The following is a 27368-nucleotide window of genomic DNA, read 5'->3' as shown; positions in this document are numbered from 1 at the left end:
ACAGTGTCTTTTACAGCGAGAGCGCGGACCAAATCGCTGCCAGCGGCCACGCAACACCGCAGTGTCATCACTGCGGCAGAGAGGTACATCATTTATTATCAAAATTCAATTCTTTCACTTAAAGGGAAGAATTGATGTAAAAACGCTTGAATGTATGAAACAAAGCGAAGATAGCTAGCGGAGCATTTGAAGCGCTGGCTGGTAGTAACATCGATCGTGTAACTAAATAGTATCTTTCTGAAGATACGACTAATTCGAGGGCTCGTAGTTGTATCGAACTAATAGATCGCATAGCTTCTAGTGTAGTTAGTTGCTTGAATTTCTTCTTCTCTTCCTGTTTCCATGGTTTATCAGCCTAAACCTCTGGATTTAAAAAATGGCGCGCATGTGGCGCTATCAGTTCCGAGAGATACGTCCAAAATTTTCCAAACGCGATTAATGGTACATTGCATTTCGGTAATCGTAGACGAAATTTCGCAACTAAAATCCTAGTAGACCTTTAAAGAAAGAAAATGCCTGGAGTTGAGATCGATCTGTCTCTCTATCTGTCGGTCTATCTACCTCTTTTCTCTATCGTGCGTGCCGTCATGTTGCTCCACCCCGAGGTCTCGGAAGAGATCGTTCGACCGCCGGCAGGTTTCGCGGACTCCCCGGAAGGTCACAGGGCGACCCCGAAGTACGTCGCCGGGCACAGGCTCTACAAGAAGTTCGACAAAAGGTACCGATCGGAGGACAGGGGCGACAGGAGGCATCGGCGCAGCAGCGCAGGCAGATCGGACGTCAGAGCGAAATCCGAGGAAAGGGCTGCTACGAGAAGCAGGGGATCCATCGATGAAAGCGCCATGGGAAGAAAGAGGCTTCACGCGAGGAGCACGGACGTCAGTTTGGAAATCCTTACGGGTCAGTTTGATTGTAAAGTGTCTCGACTTACGAAAACTTCGTCTTTCGATTCTGTGTCTAGAATTGTTTACCGGTCGTCCCGCGTACCGTGGACTACACTGTCCAACAAAATTAAACTTTTTTCGAGTTTTGCAATACCTGTTGGGTGATTCTTATACACTTTGTCATCCTAAAACCGAATCTGAAAGTAGAATTGCTCCATCACGCAACGTTTTCGCAAAATTTTGGTTTTTGTAAAAATGCCTGATTTTGATACGAAACGACGTGTTACGCAAAAACTAAACACGCGAGAAAGTTCAAATTTGAGTCAAGAGATAGAGGGGACTCTCCTCTACATATTCATATAGTCAATTATATTTTTATGTACTTCCTAATAGTTGTAAATGGTTGTTAAAGTTTGAAAATGTGCCGACGCGGGTACTTTGTACGCTCTATTTTTGTATTTATGTGAAAAATCCTTTATCTAGCAGGAATTTACTATACAGGAATGCATTCTACAGACATTTCTGGTAAAGAAACCATTCACGAAAAGTATTTGGTTCCCTTAATGTACGAGAAGGATCAGAAAATGTTAATTGACAGCGTGTGCGCGACGCGTTCGCGCCAGACGGCCATTGCAGCCTTTTCGCGACTCGCCAGGGCCGTCGCTATGCGTAGTCGACGTTGGTACCACTCAAGTATGTCTTTGCTTACTATGCTTAATTAACATTTTTTTTGTCTTTTTGGGTGCCAATCATTACAAAAGATTATAAAAATACGAGTTATATTCACATTTCATTGTGGAAATGCTTAATAAAGAAAATTGAATACAAAAACTTACCTATTTCTGATGTAAACAAATTAAAAATGTTTCCGCCTTGCTTGACGTTTGTTCCTGGTATCCCGATTTTCAATAATAAGTGTCCAGCAGTAATCAGCAAGCATCTGCACATAAGTCTTTTCCTTTGTAACGTTTTTCCATTGTTGAAATATCTTGATGAAAGATTAATGCTGGAATTGTATTCCTTGTTTTGATTTTAAAATAATTTCGTCATGAATATAACAAAAACAGTCCGGCTGATTTATACACTTCCGCGAGATTTTATCGATTTAATATAGAGCGATCTATGTCTTAATTATGTACTTCGATCAATAAAATCGATAAAAATAGTCCCATTTACATAGTGTTTGGACTTATTTTAATCGGAAGAATCTTGAATGTCCATTGGTATTACAATTACAAACATAAGACAACAATTACTGAAAATAAAATTTTCCAGTCACCGCATTGCTGCGGTCAATTTTCTTTATTAAGCATTTCCACAATGAAATGTGAATATAACTCGTATTTTCATAATCTTTTGTAATGATTGGCACCCAAAAAGACAAAAAAAAAATGTATTTAATTAAGCATAGTAAGCAAAGACATACTTGAGTGGTACCAACGTCGACTACGCATAGCGACGGCCCTGGCGAGTCGCGAAAAGGCTGCAATGGCCGTCTGGCGCGAACGCGTCGCGCACACGCTGTCAATTAACATTTTCTGATCCTTCTCGTACATTAAGGGAACCAAATACTTTTCGTGAATGGTTTCTTTACCAGAAATGTCTGTAGAATGCATTCCTGTATAGTAAATTCCTGCTAGATAAAGGATTTTTCACATAAATACAAAAATAGAGCGTACAAAGTACCCGCGTCGGCACATTTTCAAACTTTAACAACCATTTACAACTATTAGGAAGTACATAAAAATATAATTGACTATATGAATATGTAGAGGAGAGTCCCCTCTATCTCTTGACTCAAATTTGAACTTTCTCGCGTGTTTAGTTTTTGCGTAACACGTCGTTTCGTATCAAAATCAGGCATTTTTACAAAAACCAAAATTTTGCGAAAACGTTGCGTGATGGAGCAATTCTACTTTCAGATTCGGTTTTAGGATGACAAAGTGTATAAGAATCACCCAACAGGTATTGCAAAATTTTTTTGGTGTTGGACAGTGCTATCGATCGAGAAGTAATTCTACACGCAAACGTCAATCGAAAAGAAAGAATAAAATTTTTTTATTTAATGCCTCGTTTTCGAGTAAATCTATATGCTATTACGGTAGCAGCTTTGTAACTGTCGTCTCGTCGGGTCTGCCGGACAACAGTTCTAGTAGAGGTGCTACATTCTTTGTAATGTGCCGAACGTACAGAAGACTAGCGATTGAAAACGGAAAAGGGACGGAGACTCTGCCTCCCTTACTTTTCCATTCGAACTCACTTTCAATCGCTCAGTACACGAGTAATTATAATCGTCATTACATCGTGCTTGGTGTCATTTTCATTCGAAAAAAGGGACGAATATGATGGCGAAAGTTTCATAAGAATCAAATCAAAAATTAGAAAAATTTCAGTCGTTTGCTTCGCTTGCATTAGTGTGTCTTACCGATACTCGACCCCTCGCTGACTCGGTCGTCGAGCGTGTTTACCGCTTGACTGGTTCCAAGGGGGGTCCCCCCAGTGGTGGGGATACGTTTTGACAGTTACGGTAGAGACTTTTGCGACAGTTACCAAAATAATACTATACATCTGTTTTACATACAGGGTGTTCATTTGATAACTTTCCAGCCGAATATCTCGAAAAGTATGAAAGATATTAAAAAAGTGTAAATACGTGTCCAACGATTTCGAGGGGGAAAGAGGAGGGCAGTATCTGTTTTTTATTTGGGTGGCGTTCTTAAGGTCACTTGAAGGTCAACTTTGTTTTTTCAAATGGAAAACTATATTTTTTATTATGGGATCTTATTGTGCGTAAAAAGGCTAGCAATTTTCGTAGGATCATTTTTTTTATCTGCGCACTAGTTTCGGAGATATTTAAAGAGAAGTAGAACGAGTAATACTTATACTACGAGAAAGTTTGTAATTTCTTTATAACTATAACAAATTTTCAAAATGTTCTCCGTTGTTTTCTAAACAATAAATTCAACATTTTCGAACATTTTTGAAGGTATCTGTTGGAATAGCTCTGCATTCCTGTACAATTCTGTTTACCGCTTGACTGGTTCCAAGGGGGATCCCCCCAGTGGTGGGGATACATTTTGACATTTACGGTAGAGACCTTTGCGACAGTTACGGAGATAATACTGTAGATAGGAGTCGGCTGATGCGTCGAAAACGAGAAAAGCATTCTTACCGATGGGATGACATTTTGGTAACTGACACATGAACAAAATTCTATGTGATACTGCGAGGAGAAAAGTTTATTAATAATTTCAGGTGTAATTTTCCGAACCCGCCGAGTCACATTATTTCTCGATAGCGATAATAAACTTTCTAAGAAAATTTACTTAGAGGATCTTTGCTCGGAAAGTTTCGCGAAGAAGCATTTCCTCGGTTTCCCGCAACTCGCATAAAACACATTCTAATAAGGACTAGTATGCCGTGCGTCATAAAAAGCCCGTTTAAGAAGTTCCGCTGCATATACTTCATTAACTGCTTTCATATCTGCCAGGAAGCAGGTTATACGGTGAAATGGATGTACGAAGTATTGCGGAACGAGTGTAATAAAGGTGGGAAAGCGTCGCACTTGTAAGAAGTTTCGAAACAAGGCAGGATTGAAAAATTGAGTGCAGCGACCTGCTGTCGCTTAGAAAAGTTTTACTCGCGTTTCTGTTACTTTTCATCTTCTCTCGCGGAAATTTCTTCGTTCCGCCTATATTCTCAGCCAGCAATACCTGCAATCAGTAAAAAAAAAAGGTAACGCTGCATTTTAACTTGTTTCCCTCACTTTACGTTCCACTAGAAAATTCGTTTTCCTAACTTGATTATTTCTGTTTGTGATAATACGAAATGTAACAAAAATTTACAAAAGCACACGTAGGTAAATTAAATTCAAAGAGAATACATTCTAAGTTCTTCAAATGTTTTCTACGAGCATTAGCTTGTTGATGTGTAAAAGAAAAAGGTCGAATTTGTTGGACAGTTTAATTAATTCGTTTCGGTTGAGTGCAGCCCATCCATTCGCAAGAGCGTTCATGGTCTCCTTATATAAACGGTTCCGTTCTCGAAATACGCTGATCCTATATTGTACAAGTACCATTCGGGCTGTCAAATTTAGCGGATGATCTCGTCTAAACCTTTCACGCCTGACATCATGCTTCTGCGTTGAAAATAACAGGTCGAGAAGACGAGGACAACTATGTGGAGCCGTACACAAGCAGTGAATGGATTTACATCGGTGACCTCGAGGAAAGTCATGTGTGGAGAAGGCCAGACAGCAGGGACGACGACGACGAGGTCCCGGAAAGTATCGTTAAAGAACGGAGGAGCTCTCAGGAATCGACGGAAAGCGAACGAAACTTTTGGAAGAAATACCAGGCGGCGACGCACAGGATGGTGCATCGAAAGAGCAGCGGGGAAATGTACAAAAGGCTGCAAACCAAGAGTTTTGGTAAGTCGATACAACACCAACGCTGTAATTTTTCTCTTTCCCTTTTTCTATTCGCTTAACCCTTAGCACTCGAATGGCGACTGTAAGGCGCCACTAAAAATTGCTGTATCATATTTCAAAATATTTTTTACATTATTATAATTGTTTGTATTTAATAAAATACTATACATTTCAGTACTCCACGAGTAAATTGCACCATTTTCGTATGTACAGCATGAAAAAATATATATAGAATGGAAAATTCTAGGTCGGAAGAAATGTTTCATTTTAGAGTTAAAATGGCTTCGAGTGCAAAGGGTTAACACATCACCCACCAGAAATGCTTAGGGCATCAGGAGGAAAGGGGGCACAAAAAATATCTTTGTACTGTTTAATCAGCCAATAAAATACCCCAGAAGTTTCGAAAGTATATATCAAATACTTTTTTCACAAAAAGTTCCTAAAATTCGCGTTAATTTTAATGACTCACTCCAGGATCCCCCTAAGGGACTAAGGTAATTGCACCTACTTCGCTTAACTTTTTTCGGGTGAGAGGAAGTAAGCACAACACTGTCTAACGAGTATTGTATTTATGTAGAAAACCAAAACTGCAAGTCTCAGAAACTAACTCAGGCGCGCGGAGAAAAATCATTTTCTTAAACCCGACTTAACTCGGCCGACTGCGCCAAGAGGTTATAATAGTACAATGAATTCTCGATAAATGTAAACAACACGGGTCTTGTCAGCGTCGTGTATCGTCCAGAAGACATATCCGAACCGTGTTATGTTTACAATCGGCGTCCGAGGCCTCTCGAACTTCGTGACCCCACACGGGGTATACCCCGCGGTGGTGGGGATAATTCCGCGACGTTTATATAGAGAAATCACTGTGTCTGGTATCCGCGGGTGTTATTTCGAAAATGTTATAGCCCGAAAATGAGAGGAAAATAATTTTCGACCATGGAGGGCTGCATTCCGGTGCGACCGGATGCATTTATGGCTTCGCAAGCTCGATGTGGGATGGATGAAACAGTCCATCCGCACGCGTAGTTCCCGAAAAGGACAATCGTGACCGCCCTATAGGGTCGCGCGGAACGTGGAATGTCGGTCGGTGTGTAGAGGATCGAAATCAGTATCAGGAAAGCACAAAGGGTAAGCGCATGGCTCGTGCGAATTCCATCCCTGCGTAAGAGAGATAGGGAGAGAGAGAGAGAGAGAGGGAGAGAGAGAGAGGGAGAGAGGTTGCTCTGGTAACTAAAATTTACTTCACCGCGAAGCAACGCATCGCCGAAGAATGCCGCGAACGCGAACACCGAACGTCCGACAAAGAAATCGCTCCGATTGCGCGGGGCCCACGGCGAAAAGAGAAAGCAGAAAGGCAGCACGCGTCCGTGACGAAGGTGGAAAACGTGCCGATAGGTAGAACGGAAGAAAGACGAGTGAAGGGAGGGAGTACCAGAAAGAGGAAGAGAGAGAGAGAGAGAGAGAGAGAGAGGCAGAGGGAAAAAAGGGGGGAGTCGTTCTTCCCGTTTCTTTAAATAAGCACCGCGTAATACTCCGGCTAAATATAATCGAAACGGCGCAGCTGAGAGAAAGACGCCAAGCGTCGCGGCTGGTAAATACCGACGCTTCTACGACACGGTCGTCTACCAGGCACATGTGACGAATAGGTCGTTGCTTGATTGCAATACCGTGCCTCGAAAAAGGATGTTTTTCACATCATTCTATTTACAGTGGTTCAAGCGTTTTTTTATTTAGTTCATGTTTGATTTGCATATTTTAACATTAGGTTTACGGGACCCGCCGAAATGACGGGATCTAATATTTTTAGTTCACGGTTATTGAGACTATAAGGATCCATACATGAGGATTTATTGAACCAATTTATTTCTTTGAGTGTGTGCTATAAAAAGAATATCTTTTCTTTCGTTAGTAAACTGTTTTTATCAATATCCAGAAACCTTGTCAATCCCTTTTCGTTGCCACGTTTTTTCCTTTCGTCAAAGCGTTATCTTTCCTTTCGTTAATAAACTGTTTCTATCAATATCCAGAAACCTTGGTTATAAAAAGAATGTATTCTTCTTATTTTTACAAAGTAATGTAAAATGGTATAAGGCCCCGTTCACCCCAAGGAACACCTGCAATTATAAGTATTTTTATTTGAAAAAATTATACTGCGCAGTCCGAATAATATACAGAATATGAGTGCAAAATCTGTATAGAAAACAGGCGTCCGATTTCGAGATGGGCGTTCGAGCAGTTTCGCGAGCGTTATTTTTATAAAGTAATGTAAAATGGTATAAGGCCCCGTTCACCCCAAGGAACACCTGCAATTATAAGTATTTTTATTTGAAAAAATTATACTGTGCAGTCCGAATAATATACAGAATATGAGTGCAAAATCTCTATAGAAAACAGGCGTCCGATTTCGAGATCGGCGTTCGAGCAGTTTCGCGAGCGTTATTTTTATAAAGTAATGTAAAATGGTATAAGGCCCCATTCACCCCAAGGAATACCTGCAATTTTACGTATTTCCACTTCAAAAAGTTATGTTGTGCAGTCCGAATAATATACAGAATATAAGTGCAAAATCTGTATAGAAAACAGGCGTCCGATTTCGAGATCGGCGTTCGAGCAGTTTCGCGAGCGTTATTTTTATAAAGTAATGTAAAATGGTATAAGGCCCCGTTCACCCCAAGGAACACCTGCAATCTTACGTATTTCCCCTTCAAAAAGTTATGTTGTGCAGTCCGAATAATATACAGAATATGAGTGCAAAATCTGTATAGAAAACAGGCGTCCGATTTCGAGATCGGCGTTCGAGCAGTTTCGCGAGCGTTATTTTTATAAAGTAATGTAAAATGGTATAAGGCCCCGTTCACCCCAAGGAATACCTGCAATTTTACGTATTTCCACTTCAAAAAGTTATGTTGTGCAGTCCGAATAATATACAGAATATGAGTGCAAAATCTGTATAGAAAACAGGCGTCCGATTTCGAGATCGGCGTTCGAGCAGTTTCGCGAGCGTCAGTGTGCTCCGACCTATCTCTAGTGGAAACGCTTGATTCGCGGCCGTCTGAATATCTCGACAGAAGTTAAGCCCGAAGAGTAGAAGAGGAGAGCCGTGCGGGAGGCGTGCGGCGCGGAAGGGCGGAGGGTGGCGAGTGGAAGAAGAAGCTTTTGGCTGGCAGTCAGTGGGTCAGGGCGCCGAGTCGCATTCCACTAGCCGGCCGAAGGCATCCTCTTCGGGAAATCGAGCTTTCCTCCGACACCCACGTCCCGCGAAGCCTACCACCGAGTTCGCGTCACGTTCCGAAAAGAAACCCGTGGTTCCTGGCGGTTCCGAGATCTTTTTCCCGTCCCTCTCGGCCTGTGCGCGCGCGAAAACCGGAAGACCACGGTTTCTTCGTCTTCTCGCGCCTGATCGCGCCTCGACTCGCTCGACGAGGAGACCCGGAACGCGTAACTTCTCGGTGAGATCGTCGCGTCGGTCCTTGACGCGATGGTGTGCGATTTCGTGGCCTCCGAGTGTTCCACCGAACTAGGAACAGATGTGTCCTTGAAGAGCGCCTTGGAGGAGCTGCTGAAGTGCATGCTCAGGGTTTGGTGCAGGGAAGGACAGGCCCTCACCAGGCTCGGCGTGTCCACGCACGGTAAACGTTGCTGTTATTGGTGTTGTTTTTTGTTTGCCGGTAGTCTGCGGATGTTTATTTAACCGAGTTTAGGTTAAATAAGTGAAAGAGATTAGAACACTCTTGTTTTAGCTCCTGGAGTTGTTGGAAGTGTTGAAGAAAACTTAACTCTGTTTGGTAGCAGTCTTCGGGTGTCTATGAATTTGTAGCTTAAAGAAATATTTTTTTGACAAATTGGAATATTTTCCCTATATCTGATAGAATTGAGTACACTCTTGTTTCCGTTTCAATTTATTTAAAGCATTAAGGAAAAGGAACAGTATTTACCAACAGTTTTTTGGTATTTATTCGTTCGAAACTGTACTGTAACAAATCTGGAACTTCCTAGTTTCCGGAAACAATGATTTCTTTAAGCTACGGATACATAGTTCCGGTTGATTGAAACTATTAAGGAGAAAAGAATATTTCGTTTGATCTCAGTTTCTGAAGATTTGTAAATGAGAGTGCGATACATAAACTTCCGCAGTCTATTTGTTAGTTTAAAGAGATTTGGTCTTTGGCACACGGTGAGAGAAATGTACAGGGTGTTTCGACACGAAATGGAGAACCGTAAGTCGTGCAATATCAAGCAGATCGTGAAATGATTCTACCTTGAAAGTGGTTTGACAAGAATATTGTTTTCACTATGGATTTGTCGATGAAGGATTTCCTGTGAAATTGTACATTGTGTTCTACACAGGAAGAATAGAAGTGATCTCTTAAAGCAAGTGTTGTTAGGTCAGGTATCGAGTGACGTCATAACATAAGGTTTATTCGCAGAATTCAATATATGGCGTACAATTGTGTTTGTACAAAATCCTTCTACTTTTCAATCTTTCAACTTTTTTCTGTAATTAAATCTTGTCCGAAGTACTATCTGTAATAGGAAATGTTTAACACTGATAGAATTCTATTTCGGAAAAGTGAAAGACGTTTCGTTATAACATAAACTCGAAATGTCATTAATTTTCGTTCAAAGAATTTGAGAAGATTGCCGTGAAAGATCAATGTAAATATTGAAGTTTTACCAATGGTGCGGGGCTGCACGCTGCCGGGTCAAAGGATAAAGAGTTTTGCGAGTAAAAAATTGTATTACTATTGCCAGTGTTTGCCGGGTCATGAAATCCCACGTGGCGTTAGAGTTTGTTGAGTGAAATATATCCCAGCGCGGTTAACTTTTTGCTTCTGAAACTCAACGTAATAATGTTATGAAAAACTTTTCTGATCCGGAGACGCAATTATAAAACTGTCGTCCACATAAGTTTTTATTTATAAACCTTTATATCGAGGAAGTATAAACTTTGTTTCGTTAAGCTATATTTTATAATTATTGTAACGAGAACTCCTTAACCGAAATCCTTAAAAATTGGTTAAAATTACATTTTTCTTACTGAAAGGGGAGGCGCCATTGTAATTGTATCGTTGATAGAAGACAGATCAAATTCCGCAGATTCCTATGGAGATTAAAAATTCTAATTTACCTAGGTATTCATTATAAAACGAAGTCATGGTCAATATCAAGAATTATTTTCTACTTAACCCTGAAGAATTCGTACGAAAATATCTTCTTTTGGAACCGAGATACGATGCAGACTTGTAGTCAATTTATCGAAACTAGTGCGACATTGAACGGGACAGGCGCGAGCGCGGCTGTTTCATCCAAATTTGTCGGTGGCGTGTACTAATTTAATAGCAATAAAATTAGATTCTATCGCGCACGGTGGTTTTGGCTTACCTTTAATAAATTTAGTGTGTCCAATCTTTTGGTACGTGACTAGCACAATCAATATTACATTAGCACCGCTAATCATTCTTGTGTAACAGATTATTATTAATATATTAATAATAGAATATTCATCACTTTGTCAATAATCTGCTCAATTTGATCATTATGATTTTCTAAAATATTACACACTTTCTGAACAATAATACTCGCGTAAACTTTATGTAAAACTCATGTAAACTAAATAGCTCTCGGTTCAGAGTTTCTCTTGGATAATAATAATGGCTAATTACAAGAATAACGCTTTTGACGAAACCTCATCGCCGGACGAACTCTTTTCACTTTCGCCTAGTAAACTAATCCATCTAGCTTGGCAGAAAAATTGATGTCGTTTGGATTTAAAGTGTGTGCCATGAACTATGGGACTGGCTGTATCTAAATGAAAATTGCAAATAGAACCGGAATGATCAGCTTTGTACCTCAAAGTGATATATAATGAACCTGTAGACTGTAATAATACTTCTTGATCCTAACGCGTTCATGACATTTGCATTCTAAAATCGGACATTTCATACGCAGGCAGCTAATACGACTGTACCGAATACCGAAAACTGTTCCGATTACAATAGATAATTACAATGACTGCTCCCAATGAAACGCGAGTGCCTTGAACTGCTCGTGACGCACGTGAAAGAATTTCCGCCGGCAGGGAAAAGAACGATAAAGTAATTTTCGCTATTTCTGACTTGAGCTGCGAAAGGGGTTGACGAGCACGCGCGTGATTTCTTTATCGCGGGAACAAAAGAGGCCCTCTGAGGGACAACGATAATGAGAGAAAACGCTAAGCATGTGCACAGTCGATTACGTTCGACGCCGGGTGACGCAAGGTCTCGCTTATTTTTATGGCGTGATGCGTGTCTGAATAACTTCGGCTCGGCTTGTTCTTATTTTGCCTGCATTTTGACCCCGTTTTTGACACGTTCCGACCGCTTCCTACATCGCAACGCTTTCAATCGCTCGTGGCTATTACATTACACTCATTGTTCCACGTTATCCATTAAATTCATTCGCGCTTTGTTACGCGAAAATTAAGTGCTGCTAATTGTACAGTCACCGTAAAAAGTATTCGAACACCTTTTAGAAGCGAGTAACTGTTTTAAAAGTTGATCAAACGGCTTCAGTTTTTTCGTTTGTCCAGATGTTAGGATTAGTTTACTAGATAATGTGTAAATCATTTTTGTATAAATTTTAGGTAAAAGTGTAGGTCATGATTTTTAAGTTCTTTTTTTTTTCTTTTAATTTAACCAATTTTTATATCGTGTTATCACGCTAATTGCCTATTGAAACAGTTTTACATATCTCGAGTTAACAGTGGTCGACGACAGAGAGAAGAAAAAAAGAGGTGCAGGAAGTAATGAACTCGATGTGCATTTATTTACGTAGCCACAGCGACGCGCAGTGTCCCGCTTTCATTTTATTTTTACTCATGTCAGTATTCCTTTCTATTTGTGCACTTGCTTTGCGGTGTACATACCTATGTATATCTCTTCAAATTCACACGGTAAACGTTGCAAACTACGGGAACATCCTGTTCGTAATGGAACGATCGAAACCCTTCTGATTGATTCACCATTCGATTGCTCTTACAAAAATCCCGCCAACTTCTGTTATTCCCTTTTTTTGTCTCCTTCTCGCAAGCTACCGAACTTCATCGAATCGCGATATCGATTGGCGAAGATATTAAATTCAAAGTGGGAAAGTTTTTAAGCACGATTCAACGTGCTGACGTTGCATAAATTTCACAAAATATCTACTTCACCCGGAATAAACTGTTTCGACTTTAGCTCTTTGTTCGACTGTTAATGGAATATTAAATATGAAGCGATAATTCGGTTTTCGCGAAGAACCATTAAATTTTAACTTCCTCTTACGTTGTATTTATTAAATCTCCTATATTTTGTATTGTTCATCATTAATTATTCGGATTATTTTTCCCCAGCTCTGCTTATAAGCAGAATTATGACAGAGAAATTATTGTATAACAAACATGGATTTCAATTAATAATTATCTTGTAGTCAGTAGATTGTTTAACGCTTCAATCGACCTGTTTTTATTTTGATTCGATATGTGCGTACGTATAATAGGGGTCACTGCAACATCGCAAAATTTTTGGCACCGTATCGCGAGTGCAACGATCCGGCGGTCAGACTCGAAAAGATATCATCCGCTTGACCAGCGCTCGTACAAATTTCTTCGAATGAATCAGTACGTCTGCTAGCAGTGTCTTGGCTGGTGTCGTTATGTAACAAAAAGCTACGGCGGAGAAGTTGCCGGAAAATCTCCGGAGCTGCCAATTTCTTTGTCCGCAATGGTAGTACAAATAGCAAGTGGCCGTACGAGAAGCTGTTTCGTTAAAATTGTAACAGCACCGGCGTTCGCGACTTCGGTTCTTCCGCCAACCCAAAACGATTATTTCACCAGATGAAAATGAAAGTTTTTAAAAATTGCGTTTAGTCGAAATCACGAAAAAAATGGTAAAAGTTGCTTTTCACAACTATTTTTTTATTCGTGTTTTTTAATAAAAATTTAAACATGCACTGTTCAGATTCATATGAGTTATATACATGATACGAAGTAACCCACATTGTAATTAGTTACAACAACAACTGAAATAGTAAAAAACCAAGCAACCCATAACGTAATAACTTATACCTTGTACGAAGTAACCCATATTGTAATTAGTTACAACAACAACTAAAATAGTAAAAAACCAAGCAACCCATAACGTAATAACTTATACCTTGTACGAAGTAACCCATATTGTAATTAGTTACAACAACAACTAAAATAGTAAAAAACCAAGCAACCCATAACGTAATAACTTATACCTTGTACGAAGTAACCCATATTGTAATTAGTTACAACAACAACTAAAATAGTAAAAAACCAAGCAACCCATAACGTAATAACTTATACCTTGTACGAAGTAACCCATATTGTAATTAGTTACAACAACAACTAAAATAGTAAAAAACCAAGCAACCCATAACGTAATAACTTATACCTTGTACGAAGTAACCCGCATTGTAATTAGTTACAACAACAACTAAAATAGTAAAAAACCAAGCAACCCATAACGTAATAACTTATACCTTGTACAAGTTACAATAAGTTATACCTACACAAAGGTATAAGTAAATGTGTTTAACGACCTATTGTAATCAAATAAGACATCGCCTAAAGAGTAGCAGATTCTCACAAAAAAACCCCGGCCACCAGGAAATCACTTTTTCCCAGCGTGTACGTAAACACTCGACAGAATTGTCCTAACTTCCATTTAAGATCATTAAGGGAACCAGTTCTGGTATAGACAGCAATCCGATTCAACGATTATCACGATCAGATAGGTCGGCACAATTTCCCTCGAACAGAGCCTGAATGAAACTTCCCGCTATTCCCGGCGCATAATACAGGCAACTAATGAAGGTGGTATTAATTGCAGAGAGCGACAAGAGGGTTATAGTGAAACGCGAGGCTGGCGGAGAGTTCGGTTTGCGTATTCATGGCTCGAAACCGGTGGTGGTTTCCGCCATCGAGCCCGATACACCGGCGGAGACCTCCGGTCTCGAAGTTGGTGACATTATAATGTCAGTGAATGGTAAAAGTGTCATGGACGCGACGCACTCGGAAGTCGTCAGGCTCGCGCACTCTGGCACCGATGTCCTTGAACTCGAAGTCGCAAGAACCTGCAACGTGCTGGCGCCGAGGGTCGCCAGGCCAGGAACCAAGGAAGGCGCTGACGAGGCGCCGATCTGTTCCGGTTACCTATGGAGGAAATCCACGACCTCCTCGAACACAGACAAGTGGGTTCGAAGGTGGTTTGCTCTGCGCCGTGACAATTGCCTCTACTATTACAAGACTGACGCGGTGAGTGACACACAATCGTTTCTTCGTTAGGCCGCACATTTAGGACGTTCGAATTGTCCTTTCCGTCCCCTCTCAAGCTTTTGGCACCCGTCGTACGTCATTCTACAGTAGTATCTCCGTACCTGTCGTGTCGTCGGACCTGCCGAGCCCTGTCGCCAGATTAAGACTTCTCTCCCACTCTAACCCTCCCCTCCTACGACGTTATTCCCCTATTTTCCGGCTGCGAACATCCCCACGGACTGGCCACGTCACGTGATGCGCGCATCCAATCAGAGAGAGAGAGAGAGAGAGAGAGAGAGAGAGAGAGAGGGTAACTATATTCCCCTCTGTTCGAGTCAATTCCCCTGATCTGGCGACACTGGTGCCGAGCGACAGTTCTAGTAGAGTAGGCTACATTCTTTGCAGTTGCAATCTTTTGCTTCGCTTTCATCTCGCTCGCGGCTCGTCGAGCGTGTTTACCGCTTGACTGGTTCCAAGATGGATCCCCCAGTGGTGGGGATCAAAATTTGACAGTTACGGTGGAGGTACCTTCGCGACAGTTACGGAGATAATACTGTATGTCTTGTAGTTTTGTCACGAGGTGTGGAAGTGAATTTGTTATCAAAGGAAAATCTGACAACCACGATTCGTCGAAAGGAAACCCGGTTCGCTTCAATCCCCTTCTATAGATCCATCGAAATGACAAGTGTCTGCGTACGATCGTTTATGCGACGAATGGTTCACGAGGGTGCAATTTCACTCGCAGGATTCACAGCCAGTGGGGGCAGTAATGCTGATAAAGTACGATGTGGAGCAAACGCCCGAACTGAGGTTACATAGTTTCGCGATAAAGAAAAAGGGTGCACCGACGCTTCGACTCGCTGCCGACACCGAGGAGGCCGCAATCCGATGGACGACTGTCGTTAAGGAAGCCATAGAAAGAAACGACCAGGTACGTGCCATAATCATCTCGAAAACTATCTGACCGCCAGTCTCAGACTGTGCTCGATAATGGGATCGATGAAAGAATCGGTACCGAATGCTGGAGGGTCCGGAGTTTCTGTATGTTATCTTACTTTTATTAGCTTGTAAACGTAGCCCTTGCATTTTAAGACCCTGCAGATCGAAGATATAGTCATGCGAGCTTCTCGACATCCGGATCAGCTTGGACAGTTCAGAGTCGCATGATCGAGTCACAAATGTATTACAATTCTTGATCGAACTTAACATGTTGGGCTTGAAAGATGAAACGAAATTTTTTCGAAGGAAAGCTTCGTTACTGTTCACGTTTTATGACATTTTTGTTTGCATTTCTTATTAAAATCTGACCCTTAATACTGAATTAACTAATATGGAAAAATAGTTTTTGTATTCATTTTTGTAATAAAGTCAAAACCGTAGACAGTTCATTCGTGATCCAATTTTGCAGTAAATTTTGAGAGATGCCTTAGCAATTTTAAGTGGAATATCTATTTAACTGTCCAAAGGATTTTTCCACGATTTCGAAAAACATGATGCAGTGGTTAATCTGCGACTGTATACGATTAGTATACAGTTCTACAGTTTTGTTCTGCAGGCTATTTCACAAACAAAAATGCAAAACGAAAAGGTTTCTCCTGTTGAAACCCTGTTTTTGGAAAAATTCAATTTAAAAACTTGTTCAGTGCAGGTGCATTCGACTGAATCTCGACAGAATATTTTCAAACGCGATTTTTTTCTAAACGGAGCTCTGCGTGAAAAATTGTATTGTACATTTTTCACTTGTTTTCGCATATAATACAATAACTCCCGTGCATTACATCGCCCGCATTGTAACAGATGTTCACCATGTGCATGTTTTCTCAACGAAATTTCGAACTTGATTTTCACGGGAAAAAAGCTCCATATACCAAAACATTGTATGCATTTGTTCCACGAAATGCACTTCCTCACTGACAGTGCTACTAGTACGTCTTTTTTTTTGCATTACTGTGTTGCATTTGATTTTGCGAAAACTTGGAAATTGTTATTGTACACGATTTTTGCCGCCTTTCTTTGTTTTCGTTGGTAACACAAAAGTACCATTGCAAAATTTGATCCACGATTTTGTACAAACTAAAAATTGTCTGCAGTAAAAGGAACTGCTTTATTTCGTTTTATAAAAACATTTTCGATAGTTTTGCACTAAAGTGTGTTTGTCATTTTATGAAGTGTCGAACGACAAAACAGTCAAACCAGTTGTTTTGGAAAATTGAATAATTGCACTTGTTACGGAACCTTGTAAAAAAATGTATTCATGAAAAACCATATCTAAAGGGGTTTTATATGCTAAAAATTCGAAGTATCTGTACGCAGATAGGATGGAAACTCCTTTTTTCTTACTCCTTTTGTATTTGGAGCACTCGGGATAATATTATTCACATGACTTATTCATACCCTGTTTTCAATGGTGTGTCGATAAGGCTCCATCGAAGCTTTTTTACTCTGCAAACAAAAATTGCACGTTGCGTTCGGAAAATTATTATTCAACATAGCGCGCTAAATCGTATAAACTTCATTGTTTTTTTTTTTCATCCAAGAATAAATCATGCAAATAGATTATCGAATAATATAGGCACGTATGAATGATTCAATCTTACGCTTCTCGCAATTGTGATATCAGATAAGAATATTCTACCTTGTATTTTCGATTTACTTTTCTATAAAAAATCGTTCCATTTACAACAGCAACACTGTTGAGACATTCGAGTGGTTCAAATGGGACACACTGTACAAGCAAGGTTCCGTGATAGTCTCCACAAATCGATACGCAAAAGCAAATACATATTTTCGCTATAGGCTCGAACGCATCCCTTTTTCTTTTATTGACTGTAGCCGAACTCTCAACATTCAAGATATTGATCAAAGAAGCCAAAGAGAGGGGGGGGGGGTAGAGAGAGAGTTTCTTTCAACCGGGAAACTGGTGGGAGTTCCCGCATGTCGACGCTTTTGTTGACTTCATAATAGGAACTGGCAAAGTTGCGATAAATTTCAAGGCACTCCGGACCTCTCCTCCCCCCTCCGGCACTATCCCCTATTCACATGCGAATATCCGAGGACGTAACGAAATGCGGAAACTTGTGCGTTGTTCCGCCGATTTCAGAAAATAAGATTTGTTTGAATTTCCCGGAGTTCGGCGATATAGTTGTGCGAGAGTTGCTCGACATCCGGATTTGCTTTGACAGTTAAGCAGTTCCACGAAATCGCATGATCGAACCGGAGAAGAGTTCCAAGCGCGGATCAAACTATGTATTCCGTTTCGACTTGAACGATTTGAAAAATTTGCACTTTTCATAAAGAACGCAAAATTTTCCGGAACTCTTTTAGATCGTGTAAATCCCAATGAACTTCAGTTCGAGCAAGTATTGTCATTGGATAAATTAATTTCGAAAGATAGACGAAGAATTGTGTCGGCCGCGTATGGGGAACAGTCATTGTGTGAAACATACACGGATGGTCCACACGACAGACGTCTTTAATTAGCCAGTCGAGATACCTCGGACACATTCTACGGTTTCGTTGAACGTTCCTGGCGTCATTTGCAGGTCGACACCTGGCTCGAAGCATCGCTGAGAATGCGTGAAATGGCGCCATGCGCCATTCAGAGACCAGATTGTTTCGGATACCTGAGCAAGCAGCAAGAGCACGCAAGGAAGACCTCCTCACCGACCGGCTGGTCCAGGCGATACTGCGTGCTGAAAGACGCCGCGCTCTACTTCTACGACGACGCGAACGCCGAGAAAGCTTTCGGCGTCGCCTGTCTTCACGGCTTCAGGGTGCACGGCAGCGCGCCTACTTCCGGCGGCAGGAGGCACGCCTTCGAACTGCAACCGCCCGACCCCACGCAGAGGAGCTACATCTTTGCCACTGAATCCGATATGGACAAGAAACGGTAAAGAATTTTTCAGGAATCATTTATCGAAACGCTTATGGAACTCCCTTAAGGGCCCGGTCTTCGTACATTCGCGATAATGTAGAGTGACTACATTACCGTCAAAAAATGGTTTTACGTGCCTCAAGTTTTCGTCCTTATATAAGAACATTTTGTCGCTGGAAAGGGCTCATTCGAAAGAGGAAGGTTCGATCTAGTGCTCGCTGGTCAGGAGCTGCCGAGATTATGCAGATATTTGGTAACATAAGCGTTAGAAGTAGGCCAAAAATTAACGATGGGCATGCCGTGGGATCCAAGCATTTTTATGCCATTGGATGAGTTTTCTGGATGAAATTGAGAGCAGCGCGCACTAGAAAATATGTCCAGCTATAAATTGAGTTATATTCAGTCTGGATTATCTGCAAAATAAGAAGCCAAAAACTTGAAGCACGTTTCTGTCGTCAGAATTCATGATGTCGATAATACAGAGCAAAAAATGTGACAAGTTTAGTCACAGACTCAAGACCCGTCGGATCAAGACCAAGACGGATCTTAAGTCTGTGTCTGAAGGCTGTGAGTGGAAATTATTAATTAAAAAGACACGTGACTATCCCGGGCCCTTACCCTCTTAAGTACTGTACGCCACTATAGCGGTTTCCGTGGAAAGCATCAGTTTGAACGGTACGAACCACTATAGTGGCTTTTGTGCCATCCGCGGCCAGGCGCGCCGCACAGTGGGAATTTGGACAAAATCGGATTCAAAATCAAGGAACTCTCGATAGGAATGAGGTAGAGCGATGAAAATTTTTTTAAATGAAAGCTGCAACTTTGTAGAATATGGGAAAAAATAGAAAGATAATTACCATCCAATCATTTCAACGAAAAAATGACTTCACTAGTTTTTGTCACAAAAATCTATTTTTTACAAAATCCTGAGGTCGTAGACAAATTTTGAAACCAGATTTGAAATCAGCGTGAAAAAATCTATGGGAAATGATGTATAGCATGTTGAAAAAAAATTTTTTCCGCGCGTGGTATTGGAAAAACTAAAATTTTCTTGAATTTGTGCGCGTTTAACGAATGTTCTCGAGGTTAAAAAACGTTCGGACCACAATCTCTCTATTTTTCCCATATTCTACTAAGTTTCAGCTTTCATTTAAAAAAAATTTCATCGCTCTACCTCATTCCTATCGAATGTTCCTTGATTCTGAATCCGATTTTGACCAAATTGCCCACTGTGCGCCGTCCCTGGGAGACAGAGTTGCGGACGAGCGCGCCGTACTTAAGAGATTAATCCTTCAGGGTCCAGTTCAATTCCTCAAATAATACTAATTAAAAATATATTCCTAACGTTTACAGTCGAGTCGAAAGGATCCACTTAATTTGAAAAAATATAAAAATCCGCAGTCTCGTCGTGAGAATGTTTAATCGAGTGGGTTCTAATAAGAAATCTGTTTACTTTGTAGATGGCTCGCCGCCCTCGAATACTCGATTGATCGATGGATAAAGATTGGTTGACACAGGCCGATTCACCGCATAAGGAAGCAAAGAAGTCGAAGCAGCGAGGACACGTTGCGGTGTCCATCGTCCCTTCCCGTTTCCGGTTCCTAACGAACATTGTCGCAGATCACGAACCCGCCCACCATCGTCATCGTCGTCTCGATTGTCGCGCGGAAATTCATCACATGGATCATCTCGCGAATACTCGTCAAATTCGCGATTCTTCAGAAGTCCAAGCATTACTATTGACACGATCGACATTCATTTCAACGCGAAAAGATTCTCACGTAAATCGCCAGGGACACCGATCTTTTTCATACGCTGTTACGGAACCGCGTAAAGTAGAACATAACTAGCTCATACCATCGAGTTTGCCAAAATTTAATGCACAAAATCTCGAGACCAGCTGTAACGATAATTGTCGTTTAATAATAATCGAATCCGTCGTCACCGATAACGCCAGAATCACAAGTTGCTAACTTTTCCTTCGAGAACAAAACCAGGTGCGCGTTTGCTTAAATTTTCTACAAAATTTTCTCAACGATCCTCCTCCGTGCTCCCAAATCTTCATCTTTTTACTTAGCTATGGATATTTCTGATTCTCTTCAAGTTGGACCCTGGTCTAACATTTTGTCAGTCTAAGTGTCGGTAAATGATATTTTATAATAATTCATAGCTCTTCGTAGCGTCATCGTATTTATCCGATGATGAAACATTTTCACTTCAGGAGTAAATTTAGCAAGAAATGATTCCCAACGCCAGGAATTGTTTTTAAAAGATAACTATATGGAGGATACTAGCTGTTAATAAATTACGTATATAGTCAGAAAAAGACACTAGGATTTTACGTCAACATAACTATAAAGTAATATAATTAAACAACAACAGATCTGAACGAAGACACACGTTCGATGAGCGCAAATATCAAGTCAACTATTAACAGCTAAATAACAACTCCCATGTAAATACGATGCGATTTTACCAACATAAACTATTTCTTGCTAAATTAATCTCCTCGCAATGTGTTCCTTTGCGTGATTAAGTAAATAATATACAATTAACACTTCAAGCAACGTTTCTCAAAATTATAATTTGTTTCTAGATGTTAACATTATAATGAGAATTTAAATGTGGATTATTGAATTTTGTTATTTTACGTAATTCGATAATGCACAAAACAACAACTGCAGACCGCTTACTGACATTTGTGAAGTTTTAGAACTCTGCCATATTTAAATGTTCGTTAAATGTTCTCTACTAAATTCCACATGTACCTACCAACCTTATGGTTTTTTTTTCTTTCCTATGTTTGACTTCTTATCAAATCCTTTTATGACATCACATGATTAATTTATTTTAATTTAATGTAGCCTAAGTAATTTAATTTTTATTTATAAACGTCTTTATTACATCGAAAGTGAATTGTGTATATAAATGTATATAGGGTGAGCCGAGAGAAACGAAGCATAGAATTTAGAGTAGGAAAACGTGTACCATGAGTAAACTAGATGATGTAGATTCATGAATCAACCATAACGAAGCAATATGTAATTTCTTGTTTCGATATTGAACATGTGGTTGTTTTTACTCAGTGAACCTCTTGTCGAGGACGAACGATTATCAGTTTATATCAACTTGATTTTTAACTTTTCTACTTTCTCTTATACTCTGACAATTGACACGAACGAAATAAATTATTTGAATTACGTTAAGCAACAAAAATTTACAATTTTACGTTATTAACCACGTATGTTCGTTAACTGCCGAATATGTTAATCCTTGTTTCTTTCTTGTTTGTTTTGTTTGAATCTAACGCAAAAATATGGTTCAGGCTATTTCATGCTATTTCAAAAATATGACTTCTGTCCTGAAAGATTTAGATTTTAAGGTAATCGTGAAATTTGTGGCTCGTTTCTTATTACATTGTCATTATTCTTTTAAGTAAATACTACGTTAACGTTATTTTTTCATTCGAGTAGTTTCGTTGTTTGTTTACTTATTGTTTATTTATTGATTGACTTCTGTGACTGACTTTCCTCTGGATCTTTGCATAACATGTACACGCACAATCTGTACCATTTGCAATACCCTTTGTTCCCCCCAAAGAGGTTATTAATTTATTAAATTTACGTTGTCGCTAATTGTAAGTGTGCTCGTCGTTATTATACATAATTAATAAACGAACTGAACGCAACATGGAAATGATAATTCCTTCACCGCTTATTCCTTATCGACCGTGGTTGTTTGAGAAACGATGCTTCGAGTAGTTACTATCAGTAATACGTCAGACACGATTGTTAAAACTTTCGCAGCCGATAATCCTTGAATGCGTTAAAACCTGGGAGCCGTCATTCGAATTTCAACGTACCGTTGAGCAAATATAAGGATAAACAAATTTTAAAATATCGTGGCGCCAACCGTTTCTAATTTGGACAAAAAAAAATCGACTCCATAGTTACCGATAAAAGCATAGAAACAGAATCATTTTTCTAAACAGCATACTTGTCGATCACTTTTATACGTGTTTAATCTGTATCGATTTTTCACATATCTTTATGTTCTTAAACAGTAAACAGTATAAATTCCTAAACACTTTATTCAACACACACTCACACACATGCACGGAAATTTCATAAGGAATTACATTACTAGCGTTAATTATTTACTTACTTTTATCGGTAAATGTGTCTGTCGCCCACAGTTGTACAGTTTTCTTCCGATATAAGACGATGGCTCGGAACGGTTTTCGACCTATCGCGGACGAGGGTGCCTATTCGACTTGACATTGTTCTCGAGTGGGCCGAAAGTTTATGGAATCCCATAAAGTTGTCCGGCAGACCATAAAGTGGTCGGCCGAGCATGACATACCCTCTCGGCACTGAATTGTGTCGAGCGGACAACTTCGAAAGAGGAAGGGGGATAGAGATTTTCCTGTTGCGAAAAGAACATCGTCTTTCTATATCGAATGAAAATTGTAGTTGCTAAAGTCGCATAGACTGAGTGCCATATCGCCATTTGTAATATCGAAAAGACACAGTGCTAATCTCATCGTTTTGAAAAAGAAAAAAAAACGTAGTAATACGTCATCGTCCGCGAAAGTGTTAACACTTCTCGCTGAAGTCCTGAACACGTGCTCGCCATATTTAGTACCATTTGTATAGCGATTCGACTTTTGGATTCGGTCTTTATATACATGTACGTGTAACAACATCGCATTATCTTATTGATACTCTGGAATTGAAGTCTCATTCGTATTTTAACGAGCGCCGAACATCAAAAGCGAAAATAGTGATTGTTTATTCACCAAATGTGTCTTGTATTAATTAGAAGAAGGATTCCCACGTTCACTTACAGACATAGGACTCAACTTAGCTTTAAGACGGTGAAAGATCGTTCGCTGCGTTTCCAAGAATTTCAAAGCGATTGTTTCACAAAACAAGTATCGTTTGAAAGAAAATCACATAGATGCTCAAGGTCGTTTTTCTTTACACTACGTTTTTATGGTCGTTTTTGATTTCTAATAACATAAAACGCATCTGTTTTAATTTTTGCATATGTACGTAATTTTTCATACTGAATACAATATTTTTTAAGTTTTTTATTTTTTTAAATTGTGTAATCTTTAATTAACCGGAAATGTTGTATAACAATTGAATGTCTAAAATTTGAAAGGATTGAGCATTCAACGCAATTCACATGACGACCAACCATAGGAAGGCATAATACTTATTACTATAAATTGACACTGGAAACAATTGTGGACAAAAATTGAATTTTATCTGAAGAGAATGATGGTATCGAACGTTGATAGAAATCATAAAATCCTTGGTGTCCTTGAATGACTAATTGATTTTCTTCTAACTACAGAGTTGGTACCAACAGTTTCTGAACCAAAATTGAAACATTTTTTCCTAAGATATTGACGATTTTTACTATTTATAGTGTTATTTAACATAGTTTCTCTCTGAGAACAATTTCTTCTTGAAAACAACAGACATACAGTTCCCAAGATGGCGAAAAACCGCAAAATGTAACAAAAATTCCATAATTATTTCATCTACATTGCCAAATTAGAGAAAGCAAACCAATGTAACAATGATATTTAAATAAACAGAAGTATACACCTTTCAGGATCCGAAAACAATAAATATTCTGATCGTCGCTGTTACCGCCATCTTGAAAACTGCACCAAACTTCATTCTACAGTTTGTATAGCCATTGCGAACGACGCACGAAACTATTTCGGATGATATTATGCATAGGCGGCGAATTCTTGCGCAAAAATAGATTTTTATAGTCTAATTTACAGAAACCAGAATCGGACAGAAATATGTTTTTTCTATTAGAGATTCGGATGCGAGTGAAAGGAAAGCCCCCAAGAACTTTGTTAAACATTTTACTGTACTTACAGAATCGTGTACGCTGGAAACGCGCATGATCTACAATCTGACGATAAATAACAAAAACCATCGATACCGCACGAGAAAAATGGTTCTGTTGGTTTACGTTCGGAGACTTTTGCAGCAAACCGTGTACATTTATCTTCCCTGAGTCGTTGCCTTGTTTGTATCTTATCGTTTGCGTAATTGTTCTCCGATGGCGACGAACAAATTGCCCGAATGCCGTAGCAATGTTTATTCATTAGATCGCGAATCGGTGGATGCTATCAGAGAGGGATAACCGAAGTGAAAAATTTATACACGCTCGAGCGAAAGACGTTGTTTGTACCACGTAATAAGAATGGTGAATAGTGACATCCAAAGAAGCGTAATCAACCGGAGTTCTGTAACATAACTGTACAGTTGAATGTTTCAGTTGAACCAGTGAAACATTCAACCGAGAGGTCACGTTTTGCCTCGGCGATCGAAGGTTCATTCGAATAATTATTATTTCATTAAACTATAATGAGATCATCTAGTATGTTTATTCGCCAGATGATTCGTGAAAGTGAACAGTACAACATAAACTTGCGATTAAGCTATCGTAACCTATAGATAAGTGTATGTTAAACGATCGAAACAAATGGAGTAAGAATGGAGGAAGAAATTAATTACGATCAGTCGACTCGCACAATTCTTCTTCCGGATGAATCATTGTGAACAGTATTATACCGACAGTACACTCAACGAAATTTTAATTAGATTGTTCATAATTGCTATTAGTTTAAGCTTTGAGATTGCACAACTTCGTAAACAATTATTCTGTTGAATATTTCGATCCTTCGAGTCCTTGCATTTCAAGTAGGTTCTCGAATCAGTAATTCTTTTAACAAATTCAGGTGAGTTTTCATATTTATTTTGGAAAAGGCACAGATTTGTAAATATTTACAGAAAGTAATATAGAGAACAAAGTGAGCAAGTAATATTCAATTATCTTGAAGGATTTTGTATTATAGGAAACAAATAATTTAAAAATAAATATTTATTCGGATATATATACATATATATGCATAAAACAGAGGTTATTGTAAATATAACAAGGAAAAAACTATAAACTCGATGAATAAACCATAACAGATAAACAAGACACTATGAACTGATGCAAATCAAGGTATTCTTTCTTGTTTCGCATAATGATACTTTATTTTAAATATTTGTGTGTTATTTAACAACATTTAATCGTCCAATTTTTATATTTTATTACAAATTACGTTATACAATTGTGTTACAATTAATTACGATTATATTAAAAAGTTTATTGCTTTCGAGGTTGGTTCTCGTCGGATAAAATGTGGTACTAAATTTACTGATAGAAATGTTAAAAAGCAAGCATTTAATTTCTTTTATGAAAATAATATAAATGATAGTCATTTCTGCATTTTTCTTTATGAAATACTACTTTTTCAAAGGAGAATATACAAATAAATAGTAAAGGATCCCTTGATTTCCTCCGAGTATCATGCAAAGCATAGTAAATAAATAACTGTTGTGTACAAAACAAATAAATAGATAATAATTATACTGTTATAGCTCAAATGTTAAAAATTTATTGAAATAAATTATAATTGATGTGAACCGAATAAATTCTAATTAACGTTGTTAACAAATTTAAAAATATACTTTCTTGCACATGTCTGTGACCTTAGAAAGCTTGAAATTGGGTTCTGAACATCAATCGACGTCAATATTGAAAAGCTGGTTAAGACACTATTTACAATGAACAAAAATTTTACAATTACACATACCTCTGTTACATTGAACTTGTTGAAAGCAAGGATAAAATTTGGGACTCGAAAGATCGAAAATAGAGGGCAAATATTTATGTTCGAATAAAACGCTCAAAGATTCAGGAATCGCGTTAGACGGAAGTCGCCAATAAACATTTAAACATTTAATTATTCGAATAATCTTCAAACGTACCACAGCGCGATTTGTAAGAAGCGCCGGACCATGGCAATGGTGAGCAATTTGAAAAATAAATAAAGAGTGAGAATAGTAAACATCATTCACCTCGAACATTGAAGTGAACAGTTCCTTTAACAGTTATTATTTGCTATGCGCAAAATGTTTGGTTAACTCGTGATTTGTACCGATTGTGCAATGAACAACAAAGAGCAGAGAGTGTTTTCATGCGTTGCTCAGCGTTCGAAATTGGTTATCAAGCCGCCAATGTTTATGCATCTCGACGCTGATGACTCGGAAAAACTGAAACGTTCGCAAAAATCTGGTTTCGAAACTCGTTGCTTAAACTCAACGAGTCTCCTAATGGACGGAACGATTTTCCATTTAGTCCGAGTGTTTGCATAAACATCGACGGCGATCTGCTTGATTTATGTATTCGATAGAAGTACAGTGAATTCTCGATATATGTCAATAACACGGGTCTTACCAGTCTCTCAAGCATCGCGGCCCCTCACGGGGTATACCCCGCGATAGTGGGGATTCTTCCGCGACGTTTATCATCCAGGCCTTCACGACATATACAGAAAAATCACTGTATTCGGTATCTTACACGCATTTCAATTACAAAAGCATTCGACGCTGCCCATCACTGGCCACGAGATTGTTGCTCGTGTTCAAAATATCCAGCACAAACGTACACGCGCAGCGTGCCCGCGTGTCTGTGAAATTATCACAGTTATATCGCTATTCTTATCGTTAATATTTGTATCGATAATATGGAGGAGCCGTGCCCGCGAAGATCCGACGAACGAAAGAACGACAGGTAGACGAGAAAACCGAGCCGCAACGAATGAACGCGATTTTTCGAATCGATCGAAACTGTGTCCGTGAACGGATGGAAGAACATAATAAAACACGAAACGAGAAAACACGCGATCGACCGAGATCGCGGATGGACGAAACGACGCAAACAAGGAAAACCCGCGAAACACTTCACCGACGGAACGCTCAAAAAGCAGAGATAATAAAATAGGAAGTTTAATAC

The 27368-nt window shown here is 39.3% G+C and overlaps 1 protein-coding gene across 2 annotated transcripts; it reads left to right on the top strand.

Moving 5' to 3' along the window:
- Positions 1–113: 113 nt before the first annotated feature.
- On the top strand, positions 114–27368 carry LOC143357753 (gamma-2-syntrophin-like). Of its 2 annotated transcripts, XM_076794338.1 has the most exons (6): positions 114–900; positions 5041–5313; positions 14190–14614; positions 15360–15545; positions 18157–18503; positions 19949–27368. In XM_076794338.1, the coding sequence occupies exons 1-6, from the start codon at positions 513–515 to the stop codon at positions 19998–20000; spliced, it is 1671 nt and encodes a 556-aa protein (XP_076650453.1). In that variant the 5' UTR covers positions 114–512; the 3' UTR covers positions 20001–27368. The 2 variants fall into 2 exon arrangements, with proteins under 2 accessions (XP_076650453.1, XP_076650462.1); XM_076794347.1 differs by lacking the exons at positions 114–900; positions 5041–5313 and adding an exon at positions 8479–8945.

The sequence above is a fragment of the Halictus rubicundus genome, chromosome 1 (assembly GCF_050948215.1).
Source record: "Halictus rubicundus isolate RS-2024b chromosome 1, iyHalRubi1_principal, whole genome shotgun sequence".
Classification (NCBI taxonomy): Eukaryota; Metazoa; Arthropoda; class Insecta; order Hymenoptera; family Halictidae; genus Halictus; species Halictus rubicundus.
Note: the sequence above shows the minus strand (reverse complement) of the source record. Positions and strands in the feature narration are given on the sequence as shown.

Excerpts from the sequence above, each read along its gene's own strand:
- LOC143357753 (XM_076794338.1), top strand. The coding sequence starts at position 513 with ATGCCTGGAGTTGAGATCGATCTGTCTCTCTATCTGTCGGTCTATCTA. Across the intron at positions 901-5,040 it reads CAGTTTGGAAATCCTTACGG|GTCGAGAAGACGAGGACAAC; the intron begins GTCAGTTTGATT and ends TGAAAATAACAG. Across the intron at positions 15,546-18,156 it reads CCATAGAAAGAAACGACCAG|GTCGACACCTGGCTCGAAGC; the intron begins GTACGTGCCATA and ends CGTCATTTGCAG.